This window comes from Mesoplodon bidens, assembly GCF_964165515.1.
Source record: "Mesoplodon bidens genome assembly, chromosome: 8".
NCBI lineage: Eukaryota > Metazoa > Chordata > Mammalia > Artiodactyla > Ziphiidae > Mesoplodon > Mesoplodon bidens.
The window spans coordinates 109,619,128-109,634,760 of NC_138165.1; the positions used below are offsets into that span (position 1 = coordinate 109,619,128).

Here is a 15,633-nt window from a genome sequence, read left to right on the forward strand (position 1 = left end):
ATTGGCCTGCCAGTGCTCCAGTGCTTCTCAAGAGCAGGAACCCAGGAATTAAGAGGCAATGACTTAGTCCCAATGTTCAAATATTAGCTGTGTGACCCTGGGCCTTAGTTTCCCCATCTTCAAAGTCAGAAGATTGAAAGCGTTAATTTAAGAGATCTTTTTTAGCTCCAGCAACCAAATTATTGAGTCAGTCCAAGAAAAAGTTTTTATTCCATTATATAGAAGATATGAATAGAGCAAATAATTAATTTATTAAAATATGTGCAAGATAATATACAGATTATTAATAAAAAGTTAGTAGTACCGATGACTGACTGAATTTACTAGTTGTCAGATTAGAGTATTTTCTAACTATCAAAATTTAAATTTAGCAACTAGTACCGATGAGATGACGTGTCCAACTGGGATAGATTGTGGAGTGTGTGAAGAGTGAGTTTTGCTTATATACAAACTTTATATAGATTAAGAAATAATTACAAGCTCTAGAAATGCTTTTTATGCACAACTAACTTGGTAGTCAGCTTACAAAGATCTAACTGAGCGAGGGCAGGGCTGGTGGACGTAGGGCATCAGTGTGGGTCTTCAGACAGGCAATGGTCAATCTCCTCCCTGGAGAGTCGGGCCCACCTCCATCCCTGGCTCCTCAGAGAGGCATTACTTTTTCTTTTTCTTTTTCTCCTTTATCCCTTTCTTCTCCTTCTCTTTTCCTTTGTTCTTTTCATTTTCTTTGTTATCTCCTGTTAATGCCAAGGCTCGCTTTTTACCCATAGGGGTCTTGGCGTACCAGTCCTGAAATCAAACAGACATTCAGGAAAATATCAAAATGTTGTGAATTCACTAGTATGCCCTTAAAAATAAAGAAAAGCTCACTGAATGGAAGGGGGCAGGCAGCCATTAAACGCTGGGCATTTAATGTATGTTCAATACAAATTCTTTCTACGTGGGTTTACCAACCTGTATTTCTATACAATTTGAAACTTCTATCTCAAGGAGTTAACAGTTAAGGAGGATCACTGGCCAGATCTAACCAACGACCCTTCCCAACTAAGTCACCTGACTTCCTGGGAAGCTTGCTCTATCCCGAAGGTGTGGGTTTTCTTGGTAATATGAATGGCTCCCTATGGTTCAGACAAGGCCACCAGCAGCTGGACTGAGGGATACTGTTAAAAACATGGCAGAAATACTGGAGCCAAAATACCCCAAAGCACTTAAGGATTGCAACTGGCCCTGTGATGACATTTTTCTCAACTTTCACATTTATTTGAAATCTGAGAAACACTTTGGTTTATAAGCTCTGTGGTTATATTATTTCATTAAATGACTATGCTACAACTTATTTATCAATTCTCCCATTAACGGACATATAGGTCATTTCCAATATTTTGTTATTATGAACAATGTTGAAATTCACAACTTTTATATCTCCTTATACACAAATGAGAAAACTTCTCTGGGGCATATACACAGAAATAGAATTCCTGGTTGTAGGTCATGAGCATCTTCAATTTTATTTGATATTTCCAAACTGCACTCTGAAGTGTGTGAGTAGGACACTATCTCAGTCTTTGTGTGTCTTAAAGTATCTTTATTTTTTCCAATCTCTTGGATGTTAGTTTAGCTGGATACAAATTTTAGGTAGACAGTTATTTTTCCTCAGCACTTTGCAGATATACTCTCACTTTCTTCTGGTGTCTATTTTTGCCAAGCAGATGTCTGATCTCCCAATTGCTTCTTTGCAGGTAATCTGGTATCTTAAGACTGGCTTGTTGCCTTGTTCTTAGGTTCACAATAATGCATGTAGCTGTAGATTTGCTTCATGTGTTCTGCTGGTCATGTGGAGTTTGTTTTTAACCTAAGAAGTCACATCTTTAATTAAGGAAAATTCTCAGCAAGTATTTCTTCAAATAATTGTTGCTCTGACATTTCTTCTCTTCTTCTAGGACTGCTATTAGCTGGGTGTCAGTGTCTTCAAAGGTTCTTACTTTCAGTTTATAGGTTTTATGTTTTTATTTTTCTATGTTGCCTTCTGGGGGGAGCTGTGAAAGAGTTGTGAAAAGAGTTCACACCTCTTTTATTTTTTGGCTTTTTATGTTAGTTACCTTATTTTTCGTTTCAAAGCTTTCTTTTTGTGATTTTTTTTCATTATCTGTTTTTATTCCATTTCTGCCTGTCTTTGTTTCAAAACTTCGTGTGCATCCCTAATGGAAGTTATGCCTTCATTTATTTTCTTGAACATCTTAATCATATTAATCTAAATGTTTTTGTTTAAACTACTATCTTTTAATCATTTTTGTTTGAAGATTGCATGTAACACTAGATTTCCTAAAATGTTTTGGAATTTTGATTTTCAGATTTGTTTTGGTCTCTCTCTCTCTCTCATTATACCTACCTCCCTAGCAGTACTGCACTTGCTTCCACGTGGTTCTCTAAACCCATATCCAGAACCAGGACTTATAGGGAGTTTAGAAGCTAATGTTCCTTGGTGATATTGGGATATCAAAGATCCAGTCATAGAAGCAGCAGATTTGTCATTTTATCTGCTACAACTCCTAATCTTTGTTTTCTATCATTTATTTCTCTCTATGCTACATGTCAGGCATCTGGTTGTCCCTGTGTTTGAGATTTATCTTTGTTTCTGGCACTTGGGGATTTTCTCATTACTCTTTTAGCATTGACTCACCTTTCAACGTAAGGTGAGGTGGCCAAGTACTTAAGGTGATGGAATCCTAATTTACTGTGGCACAGTATGGAATATGGTCAATAAAATTGGCTTTGGAGTGAGATTTGAATCTTAGTTCTACTCCTTTTAAGCTGTGTGACCTGGAACAAGTCTTTTTGCCTCTTGTGGTTTTTGTTTGTTTGTTTGTTTTGTTTTGGCTGCTGCAGCAAATTACCACATGGCTTAAAAAAACACTTATTATCTTATAGTTCTGTAGATCAGAAGTCCAAAATGGGTCTCATGGGGCTAAAATTAAGGTATCTGCAGGCTGTGTTCCTTTCTGGAGCTCCAGGGGAGAATCTGTCCCCTTGTCTTTTGTAGTTTCCAGAGGCCAGCAGCTATCCTGGCTTGTGGCCCCATCTCTAGCTTCAAGCTAGCAGTCTTGTGCTACCTGGAGTCTCAATGATTCCTCACACTGCCATCGCTCTGGTTTCTCTTCTTGTGCCCTCTTCTAACTTTTATGATTACACTGGACTCACAAGGATAATTCAGGGTAATCTGTTTTAAGGTTAGCTCATTAGCAAACTTATTCCATCTGAAACCTTAATTCCCCATTGCCATGTAACCTAACATAGGCCCAGGTTCCAGGGACCCAGATGTAGACCTCTTTGGGGAGCCAATATTCTGCCTACTACACCTCATTATAACTCAGTTTCCCCACCTGCAAAATAGGGTAAATGGTGTGGTCTAACTGAGTTAATAGGGTGTCTGGCACATAAGTAGTCATAAATATTAGCTAACACTATTAAAACTATTACATCATTATCATTCAATATTTTCTCCATCATGTCCATTGTGCAGGTACATGTGTTTGGAGAATCCGCAAGACCCTAGTCTGACATGTTGTCAGAAACACAGTTGGGTGAAATTTCTCAGGGTGAAAATGATAGACCTGATTACCAGCAACTACAGCCATGGAATCACATTACTCAGCAGAGTGACAGTTTCATTCCTTCTATCCATCTGCTCAATCCATTTGCTGCTAAACAAGTTAACTGAACATCTAGGTGGGACCAGGCACTGTGCCAAGTCCTGGAGATATGACAGGAAGCAGAAATGGATGTGGGGTCAGCAGAAATTCTGCAAGCCAGAAGGGAGTGGCAGGACATATTTAAAGTGATGAAAGGGAAAATCCTACAACCAAGATTACTCTACCCAGCAAGGATCTCATTCAGATTCGATGGAGAAATTAAAACATTTACAGACAAGCAAAAGCTAAGAGAATTCAGCACCACAAAATTCAGCTGTACAACAAATGCTAAAGGAACTTCTCTTGGCAGGAAACACAAGAGAAGAAGATCTACAATAACAAACCAAAAACAATTAAGAAAATGGTAATAGGAATATACATATTGCTAACTACCTTAAATGTAAATGGATTAAATGCTCCAACCAAAAGACACAGACTGGCTGAATGGATACAGAAACAAGACCCATACACATGTTGTCAACAAGAGACCCACTTCAGACCTAGGGACACATACAGACTGAAAGTGAGGGGATGGAAAATGATACTCCATGCAAATGGAAATCAAAAGAAAGCTGGAGTGGCAATTCTCATATCAGACAAAATAGACATTCAAATAAAGACTATTACAAGAGACAAAGAAGGACACTACATAATGATCAGGGGATCTATCAAGAAGAATATATAACAATTGTAAATATTTATGCACCCAACATAGGAGCACCTCAATACATAAGGCAAATGCTAACAGACATAAAAGGGGAAATGAACAGTAACACAATCATATTAGGGGACTTTAACACCCCACTTTCACCAATGGACAGATCATCCAAAATGAAAATAAATAAGGAAACACAAGCTTTAAATGATACATTAAACAAGATGGACTTAATTGATATTTATAGGTCATTCCATCCAAAAACAACAGGATACACTTTCTTCTCAAGCGCTCATGGAACATTATCCAGGACAGATCATATCTTGGGTCACAAATCAAGCCTTGGTAAATTTAAGAAAATTGAAATCATATCAAGTATCTTTTCTGACCACAATGCTATGAGGCTAGACATCAATTACAGGAAGAATACTGTAAAAAGTACAAACACATGGAGGCTAAACAATACACTACTAAGTAAGCAAGAGATCACTGAAGAAATCAAAGAGGAAATCAAAAAACACCTAGAAACAAATGACAGTGAAAACACGACGACCCAAAACCTATGGGATGCAGCAAAAGCAGTTCTAAGAGGGAAGTTTATAGCAATACAATCCTACCTCAAGAAACAAAAAACATCTCAAATAAACATCCGAACCTTACACCTAAAGTAATTAGAGAAAGAAGAACAAAAAACCTGCAAAGTTAGCAGAAGGAAAGAAATCATAAAGATCAGATCAGAAATAAATGAAAAAGAAATGAAGGAAACAATAGCAAAGATCAATAAAACTAAAAGCTGGTTCTTTGAAAAGATAAACAGAATTGATAAACCATTAGCCAGACTCATCAAGAAAAAAAGGGAGAAGACTCAAATTAGTAGAATTAGAGATGAAGAAGGAGAAGCAACAACAGACACTGCAGAAATACACAGGATCATGAGAGATTACTACAAGCAACTCTATGCCAATAAAATGGACAACCTGGAAGAAATGGACAAATTCTTAGAAAAGCACAACCTTCCGAGCCTGAACCAGAAAGAAATAGAAAATATAAAAAGACCAATCACAAGCACTGAAATTGAGACTGTGATAAATAATCTTCCAACAAACAAAAAGCCCAGGACCACATGGCTTCACAGGTGAATTCTATCAAACATTTAGAGAAGAGCTAACACCTACCCTTCTCAAACTCTTCCAAAATGTAGCAGGGGGAGGAACACTCCCAAACTTATTCTATGAGGCCACCATCTCCCTGATACCAAAACCAGACAAAGATGTCACAAACAAAGAAAACTACAGGCCAATATCACTGAAGAACATAGAGGCAAAAATCCTCAACAAAATACTAGCAAACAGAATCCAACAGCACATTAAAAGGATCATACACCATGATCAAGTGGAGTTTAACCCAGAAATGCAAGGATTCTTCAATATATGCAAATCAATCCATGTGATACACCATATTAAGAGACTGAAGGAGGAAAACCATATGATCATCTCAATAGATGCAGAAAAAGCTTTCGACAAAATTCAACACCCATTTATAATAAAAACCCTCCAGAAAGTAGGCATAGAGGGAACTTACCTCAACATAATAAAGGCCATATATGACAAACCCACAGCCAACATCGTTCTCAATGGTGAAAAATTGAAACCATTTCCTTGAAGATCAGGAACAAGACAAGGTTGTCCACTCTCACCACTCTTATTCAACATAGTTTTGGAAGTTTTTAGCCACAGCAATCAGAGAAGAAAAAGAAATAAAAGGAATCCAAATCATAAAAGAAGAAGTAAAGCTGTCACTGTTTGCAGATGACATGATACTATACATAGAGAATCCTAAAGATGCTACCAGAAAACTACTAGAGCTAATCATGAATTTGTTAGAGTAGCAGGAAACAAAATTAATCCACAGAAATCTCTTGCATTCCTATAAACTAATGATGAAAAATCTGAAAGAGAAATTAAGGAAACACTCCCATTTACCACTTCAAGATAAAGAATAAAATACCTAGGGATAAATCTACCTAGAATAAATAAATCTAAGGAGACAAAAGACCTGTATGCAGAAAACTATAAGACACTGATGAAAGAAATTAAAGCTTATACAAACACATGCAGAGATATAATATGTTCTTGGATTGGAAGAATCAACACTGTGAAAATGACTATACTACCCAAAGGAATTTACCGATTCAATGCATCCCTATCAAAATAAACCATTAGCCAGACTCATCAAGACAAAAAGGGAGAAGACTCAAATTAGTAGAATTAGAAATGAAGAAGGAGAAGCCTTCTTCTAGTTCTGTGAAAATACCAATTTTCACAGAACTAGAACAAAAAATTTCACAATTTGTATGGAAACACAAAAGACCCTGAATAGCCAAAGCTATCTTGAGAAAGAAAAACAGAGCTGGAGGAATCAGGCTCCCTGACTTCAGACTATACTACAAAGCTACAGTAATCAAGACAGTATGGTACTGGCACAAAAACAGAAATATAGATCACTGGAACAGGATAGAAAGCCCAGAGATAAACCCATGCACATATGGTTACCTTATTTTTGATAAAGGAGGCAAGAATATACAATGGAGAAAAGACACCCCTTCAATAAGTGGTTCTGAGAAAAATGGACAATTATATGTAAAAGAATGAAATTAGAACACTCCCTAACACCATACACAAAAATAAACTCAAAGTGGATTAAAAACCTAAATGTAAGGCCAGACACTATAAAACCCTTAGAGGAAAACATAGGCAGAACACTCTATGACATAAATCACAGCAAGATCCTTTCTGACCCACCTCCTAGAGAAATGGAAATAAAGACAAAAACAAACACATGGGACCTAATGAAACTTAAAAGCTTTTGCATAGCAAAGGAAACCATAAGCAAGACGAAAAGACAACCTGCAGAATGGGAGAAAATATTTGCAAATGAGGCAACTGACAAAGGATTAATCTCCAAAATTTACAAGCAGCTCATGTATCTCAATATCAAAAAAACAAACAACCCAATCCAAAAATGGGCAGAAGACCTAAATGGACATTTCTCCAAAGAAGATATACAGATTGCCAACAAACACATGAAATGATGCTCAACATCACTAATCATTAGAGAATTGCAAATCAAAACTACAATGAGGTATCATCTCACACCAGTCAGAATGGCCATCATCAAAAAATCTACAAACAATAAATGCTGGAGAGGGTGTGGAGAAAAGGGAACCCTCTTGCACTGTTGGTGGGAATGTAAATTGATACAGCTACTATGGAGAACAGTATGGAGGTCCCTTAAAAAACTAAAAATAGAAGTACTAAAGGACCCAGCAATCTGACTACTGGGCATATACCCTGAGAAAACCATAATTCAAAAAGAGTTATGTACCACAATGTTCATTGCAGCTCTATCTACAATAACCAGGATGTGGAAGCAACCTAAGTGTCCATCGACAGATGAATGGATAAAGAAGACGTGGCACATACATACAATGGAATATTACTCAGCCATAAAAAGAAACAAAATTGAGTTATTTGTAGTGAGGTGGGTGGACCTAGAGTCTGTCATACAGAGTGAAGTAAGTCAGAAAGAGAAAAACAAATACCGTACGCTAACACATATATATGGAATCTAAAAAAATAAAATGGTTCTGAAGAACCTAGGGGCAGGACAGGAATAAAGACGCAGATATAGAGAATGGACTTGAGGACACGGGGAGGGGGGACAGTAAGCTGGGACGAAGTGAGAGAGTGGCATGGACATATATATACTACCAAATGTAAAATAGATAGCTAGTGGGAAATAGCCACATAGCACAGGGAGGTCAGCTCGGTGCTTTGTGACCACATAGAGGTGTGGGACAGAGAGGGTGGGAGGGAGACACAAGAGGGAGGAGATATGGGGATATATGTATATGTATAGCTGATTCACTTTGCTATAAAGCAGAAACTAACATACCGTTATAAAGCAATTATACTCCAATGAAGATGTTAAAAAAAAAAAAAGAAATGGATGGGGGGGATGGAGTTAGTGGTGATGGTGGTAAAATGATTTCATTTCCCTGAAAAATGAAAAAAGTGATCAAATGTGCCAAGAATGGATGTGAGAAGCATATGCTTTCTCATCTCAGGTTATAAAATGGTAGCATTTCCTTCTTTTGATTAGTATGATCAGTTCCAGTTATTGGACCTCAAGCACTTGTAACATAGAAAAACTTCTAGAGATCATTTCGGAAAGTTAAAAACCCAGCTAAGAGAAAGCATAGATTTTAACACCTAAGCTTACCTCCTCAAAGTAAGGAGAAACATTATTTTAGAAAGAAGAAACAACCTAGGGATTTCTGAAAAGGATATATTGCTTGAAGAGGATGAATATTTGCAACTAATACTAACAAGGTTTAAATAGTTAACAAGTATATCAGACACTTGGCAAAAGCTCCAGCTTGGAGCTGGAAATATTTCTTTTGAGTTTTTCTAGAGCAGGGGTCAGGAAACTATGGCTGATGGGCCAAATCTGGTCTGCTGCTTGTTTTTGCAAATAAAGTTTTATTGGAAGTCAGTCATACTTAGTCATTTATATTCTCTGGATGCTTTTGTGCCATGATGCAGAGTTTACTAGTTGTGACAGAGATTGCATAGCTCTCAAAGCCTAAGATAATTGTTATCTGGCCCTTTTTGGAAAAAGTTTATCAACCCTTGTGCAGATCATTATTTGGGGGATCAGTATGGAGACTGTTTTCAACCTTCATTGAAGCATCAGCAGCCAAGCAGAGGGGAAACAGTTTCTAGAGTTGGTGGAAAAGTGACACGTCGTAGAGGGAATTCTCCTAATCCCAAGCAGGCTTTCAGAGACAAGAGGCTTGAACGGGAATTCCAGCTCTCTTTCTGGTGACTGCATGGCCAAGATGGTGGTGGATATAATTGCATGGATACAGTTTTCCTCCCTTTTTTTCCAGTTGGCCAAGAAAACTACCTTTAGGTTCAGAAAGAGAACACAACTGTACTCATTCTTATTAAAAGGATTTGGAGGGGTTGCCTGCTGGCCTGGGCCTTGGGGACGAAGGCTCTAAAACTGATTGTGCCTGGAAAAGGCACATCACTCTTGGCTAGTTCTTTTCCTCCCATATCGAGGGATATGGAAGAGTTAATTCTCAAAGTTTCCTCCAGATCTAAAAAGTTCTGTGAATATATCAGAGTGTGTTCAAAAATATGAAAACTAAACATTGGCGAATTTTCTTGTGATTTCCTATCGCAAGTGTACTGGAAGATGAAGTGTACCAGGGCAAATATGGAGCAAAAGCAGTATTGGCTGGAAGTATACTATTTAGGGAATGTTTTTTCCATGCAAAACTTGTTCCATTATGTGAATTATGAAGTAAGAACCAGTGAGAACAAAGGGAAGGGGTGTGTGTGTGTGTGTGTGTGTGTGTGTGTATGTGTGCAAATCCAATGGTTTTGAAGCTGCTACTCAATTCTGTAATTTGGCTGTTCATTTATTTATAAGGTCATGGATCACAATTTTCCTAAAATTTTGAAGACATGTGCTTTACTGCTAAGGCCAGAAAAATATGTGGTCCCAAAATTTCGAGTTTCTAAATTTTACTGGCTATGGTAGAGTCCAAATGCATGAAACCCAGGAGACTGGAGGGAGGAGGTGATGTGACAAGTGTTTGCTGCTAGGACCTGGCGAGATAGGCGTTGCGTTTACCTTAAAGCTCTCTTCTTCCTCTTGGTAGACGGGACTCATGCTGGAGAGGGACGCGATGAACTCGAGGGCGGTGAGCGGCTTTTGAGGTTGCTGCTGGATTCTCCGCTCTGTGAGCACCTCCTTCACCACTTGGACGATGGTACCCTGGGTGAAGCCGTCGGTGATCTTTGCCAGGCAACTGACGCTCAAGGCACCAGTGATGACTCCGCCGTTGCGCTGAATGATCTCTTTCCACAAAACTGTTGTATCCAAAATGATGGAAAAGACAGAGAACAGGAGTCACCACAGAGAAAGCAGCATTAACCCAGTTCCCAGGACAAAGCTGTGGCTCACCAAGAAAGGAGAGCACAGGAGGTCTGCTCCAATTTGTAATTCAAATGAGCAGGAAGCCACATAACCAAATGCTCTTCCCCGAGTGATTTTCAACCATAAGGGATGCACATCAATGGCCCCGAGGTCTACAGACTACGAGCCCCTTGAATTGACAAGGGAAAATTAAACTAGGGTCAGTGTAGTTTTAGGGTGTTACCTTCAAAGATGTTCAAAATCTTCTAAAATTGGAAATTTCCGTGGGTGTCTATGGCATTTGGCTAAGTAGGAGTCTGACTTGTTTGAGCTACAAAGTTCACTTCTTACATGATTTTTATGTGTGGAATTGGAATGCAGAGTCCAATTTCTATCAGCCACGGCAGGGCTCGTTTCCCGTTGGGTGTAAGACACTGTCCCACACGTCCCATTAGACAGAGCAACTGGACCCTCTATTCTCTGCCCCCGACAATGGAGAAACATGCACAGATGAACAGATCTACCAGATGGGTGTCCTGTTGGTGTGTGGGTCAGCGGGACCTGGGGTAACCGGGAGATTTCACTTAGAACACAGGGATGCTGTGGAGATGCATTATGAAATTATCCCTGATGTTTACTTAACCTTAGAGAGAGGATGGTCTCCCATACAACAGTCGAGACGAGATTACACTTTGAGAACTATGTCTAGTCTGTCAAGAGAGGCTCCAGGGAAATAAATGAGACTTGCTGTGGTGTGTTTAGTTCTATCCAGACAGTGAGGAAGGATGCAGGCAGGGTAAGGCCTTCCATATCAGAATGAGCCGCGGTACTGAGAAGATTTGGCCAGATGTCTCTAGAGCATTCTGACCTTCTTTGAGGAATATTTGAAACAGTTTTTAAGAAACTGAAGATCACTGCATGATCTGAGCAGTGTCAGGTGTGTGACATGGCTGCATCATCCAAATACATTGATCCAAACACACCTGATGGACTGAAAAGGTCCAGTGACTGTCAAGGGATAGAAGGACTCGGAACGTAACTAGGACCCACATCAGAGCCTAGCTTCTGGGGCCACGAGTTATTCCAACAATGCGCCTCCACTGTCCTCCTTGGCGGGGGATCCTTGGCCCCAAGGTGAGCTGAGTTGCTGGGAAGGGGTGCATGTTATTGTGGGGCCTGTGGTGTCTTCCAATGGTGGAAGGTTAGCTATCAAGGGATGAAAGCTGCAGTGAGACCAGCAAGGGCCACGGGGGCACCCAAATTTGCCTAAAGCAACATCTTCCTCCTGCGTCTACACTGCTACTTCCTTGGTGGGTTTATTTGAACCTGAACCCATCTAAGGTAAAAGTGGGAGTAGAAAGATTTACTTCTCAAGCTGCTATGAGAAATAAGGACAAGAATGTGTACAAATCACTTGGAAGAAACTGTTCTGGCCTATGGTGGACACTCTCTCTTCTGTAGCTTTGTTACTGTTATTTCTGCAATTTTATTAGTATCAAGTCATTCCACTTTGTACCAAAGTTTCCTAACGCTCAGTAAAACACCAATTATAAAAGCTAACACAAAATAAACTACAGAGTATTTCTAAGCATATCTGTGTAAAAGACAGATTGGAGCAGGGGAGGATTACCCTTATCTAAATACAACTGTTGTAGAGTTAGACATCAGGAGACACGACCCATGGTAAAAACACAGAGCAACAACCACCACCAGATGACACCATCCCTTGGGATCTCATCTGTCTCCTGTCTTCATTCATTACATCTAGAAGCCGTGCAAATAGGTCTGAGTGGTGACTCTGGGTGCTGAGAAGGCAACATGTTTTATGGGACAGTCACTGGTGAGAACCCTCAAACCTGAGGACCTGGTAGATACCCCAGGCTGGGAACCCAGAGCAGCTTCAGACTTGGGCACCCGTGGGTGAAATTCCTACCTGCAGCGTGGAGGGGACAAAGAGTGAGGGCCAAGGGCTTCCCAGCGACAAATATCAGCTCTCCCGTGCCTCCCTGTTAAGCTATGAAAGTCACAGCCTCCCTGTATTTTAACACAAAAATCCCTGCAAGTAAAGATTCAGTAATAGTGATGCAGATGTTGGGATTAACAGATACACACTACTATATATAAAGCAGATAACCAACAAGGACTTACTGTATAGCACAGGGACCCCTACTCAGTATTTTGTAATAACATATAAGGGAAAAGAATCTGGAAAAGAATATACATATATATATACAACTGAATCACTGTGCTGTATACCTGAAACGAACACGATATTGTAGATCAACTATACTCCAATAAAAAAATAGTGATGCAAAAAACGACAATTACTCTGGTCTAGTGTGGACATGTAAACACCCTATTGACAATGAACATGTATGATATTCGTGTAAAGTCTTGGTCAAGCTTCGTCAAAATACCTAAAACATTGATGACTTCCCCAAGCTCATCATTTTTTAATGGTGGTGCAGTCACAGTTGTGGTACGACTTGCCCACTTGCCCCCAGCCATCTCCAGATCCATAGAAGGGGAGAGAGAATCAGGCTTGACTTCCTTCTCATGTTTGATGAACTAGACTTACTAGCCTTTAAAAGAACACCTTCTACTGCTTTTACAAAGTCACTGGATCATGGGTTCTTGGCCCTTAAATAGCTGCTCTGGGGCAAAGAGGGGATTCAGGCATGGAGGGAGCTCTAGCCTGGTGGCTCATTGCAGTGGGAGCCCCACAGCCTGTACTGGAGCCACGAGCAGGCTGCCAAGCCTTTGGTCCAGCGGGGGAGCAGGGGTGGTGGTGGGCACAAAAGCACAACAGGCTTGGGGACTGGCAGTGGGTGTGGCCGTGAGGACCAGAGGCCAGGGCTACAGAACAGTTCAAGGCAGCTGAGGGCTCTCTGGACCTGCTGCCGTGTTTAACCTTCCTTTCTCGGATGTGGAGGGCTCTTCAGTTCTTCAGACTAATCTACATCCCCTTCCCCTTCTTTAGGCTGAAAGGAATCTGGTCTTTGGGGCCCCTTCTCTGCTTTTGGCATCCCCAATTGATTCTATCCTGGCTAGTGCTTGAGATGACATAGTCTCTTAAAATTCATTTTTATTTGGGATTTTGCAAAAGCACAAGAGGGTGAATAATGTGATTTGGATGAGCTTCTGGCTTCCGCCGTCTAGAATTCCAGAAAAATTGGAAGACATGGGCTGATAAAAAGAAACGAAATTGAGTTATTTGTAGTGAGGTGGATGGACCTAGAGTCTGTCATACAGAGTGAAGTAAGTCAGAAAGAGAAGAACAAATACCATATGCCAACACATATATATGGAATCTAAAAAAAAAAAAAAGATTCTGAAGAACCTAGGGGCAGGACAGGAATAAAGCCGCAGATGTAGAGAATGGACTTGAGGACACAGGGACGGGGGAAGGTTAAGCTGGGACGAAGTGAGAGAGTGGCATGGACATATATACACTACCAAATGTAAAATACATAGCTAGTGGGAAGCAGCTGCATAGCACAGGGAGAACAGCTGGGTGCATTGTGACCACCTAAAGGGGTGGGATAGGGAGGGTGGGAGGGAGATGCAAGAGGGAGGAGATATGGGGATATATGTATATGCACAGCTGATTCACCTTGTTATACAGCAGAAACTAACACAGCATTGTAAAGCAGTTATACCCCAATGAAGATGTTAAAAAAAAAAAAAGAAAGACATGGGCTGGACCCCTCCGAGCAGACACAGGGTCTAAGGTGGGGGGCCTGTGATGAATCGGGTTATTAGCGGAACAGACCCCGGGGAAGAGAGACGGGAGGAGCCATGAGGAACGTGGAGAGAAGGAAGCCCAAAGGGATTTCTGGGGACTAGACATGGCATTAATCAACCTGGGGGTGGATTTTCTTTGCAGAGACATTTTGAAGGAAACCGCTTGATTTGGGGAAAGGAGGTAGATATTGAATTATATTTGGTAAACCTTAAGGACCGTGTTTCCTCTGGCTGATCTACCCTTCTCTTCTCAGCCCTGTCACTCCCCCGCACCGCCTGGAGAATCTGAGAAGTTGGATCTTGAGTGTTCCATGCACCTTTGGCCCTCTGCTGCCAGCAGATAGATGGACAAGCAAGGGCCCAAGTTATGGATTTGCAGCCCAGGCTTTACAGGATGCAAGAGACCGTTTTTGATCATTGCAAAGACAGGAATAGTCTTTCTTTAAGATAGATGTCCCAGCCACTGTGGCTATGGTAACTTCAAGGTCACTGGAGGAAATGCTGGGCAGCATTTATGATGTTGGCGAGAATGGCAGGCTGAACAAATCACCCACCGAGAAAGAAATATGTGAGACACATGTGGTTGAGTGGACAGGGCCCTGGGCCCAAGATGACCACTGCTGCAGGTTTATCATCCGCCCACAGGTGAAGGGATGCTTCCTCCTTCCTCTCCCACGATGCTGCCGTGAGCGGATTCAAGTTGGAATCTGTCTTGTGATCTGAGTCCCTAGAGAGGCCTGGCACTTTATCAAAAGAACACAACTGTCCTTGTTATACATCAATAGCTTCATTTCGAAAGGGCCTATGGTTTTGTCAAACAATCAAAACTGTTCAAAGTCAAGAATAATGTTCTAGCCCCTGAAAATTAATAATACTCTACCTTATTCCATTAAGATAGCTTAAAATATATATACAATACAGAGAGAGAGAGAGAGACAGAGAGACACAGAGAATCTAACCAAGGGGCACGAGAGTGGGGAAGCTCTGATGAAGCCAGGAGCGTGGACTCCTCTGTAGTGGGCAGAGAACGCTGGTGCTCACCCATCTCTGTGTTGACTCCTTCCTTGGCTAAACTACACATCCCTGCCCCCTTGAACCTTGGTGGGGCCTCGTGAGTCATTCTGGCCAATGTGGCTAGAAGAACTGTTGGCCCCTCCTCAGTCTGGTCCCTAAATCTCCTGAGAGATCATTTATACTATTTTTCTTTCTTTTCCTTTGATCCTGGCTGGTTGCAAAGGATCCAGTGGAGGGCTTGTAGGCCCCAGAAGATGGAGAAGTCCCTGGATGGGTGGAGAAATAACTGGGCCCAAAGTCTTCCTGTGCTTTGCATATAACACTGTGATTATGATCACACTTTATCAAGACAGAAATGAATGCATATTGCAAACGGAGTGGCTAATAAGCTAAGAGTTTATAATGTATGGGGAGTAAAGGGTTGTTCTAGCAAATCACACTGACCAGGAACTTAAGATCAACCAGAAAGGACCATATATCCTCTCTGTGTTGGTGGTGCTATTGTGACTAATGAAGGATTAATAGAAACCAAGTCTGACCTAA

General features: G+C 40.7%; 1 protein-coding gene across 2 annotated transcripts in view; it reads right to left on the minus strand.

Moving 5' to 3' along the window:
* Positions 1-552: 552 nt before the first annotated feature.
* The window catches only part of DRC11 (dynein regulatory complex subunit 11), a 168,754-nt gene continuing 153,673 nt past the window's right edge, over positions 553-15,633 (minus strand). For both annotated transcript variants that reach the window (XM_081241824.1, XM_081241825.1), the window contains 2 exons: positions 10,048-10,286; positions 553-789 (listed from right to left, as the gene is read on the minus strand). In XM_081241824.1, the coding sequence (XP_081097950.1) occupies positions 655-789; positions 10,048-10,286 (374 nt within the window). In that variant the 3' untranslated portion in view covers positions 553-654. The remainder of the gene's footprint in view (positions 790-10,047; positions 10,287-15,633) is intronic.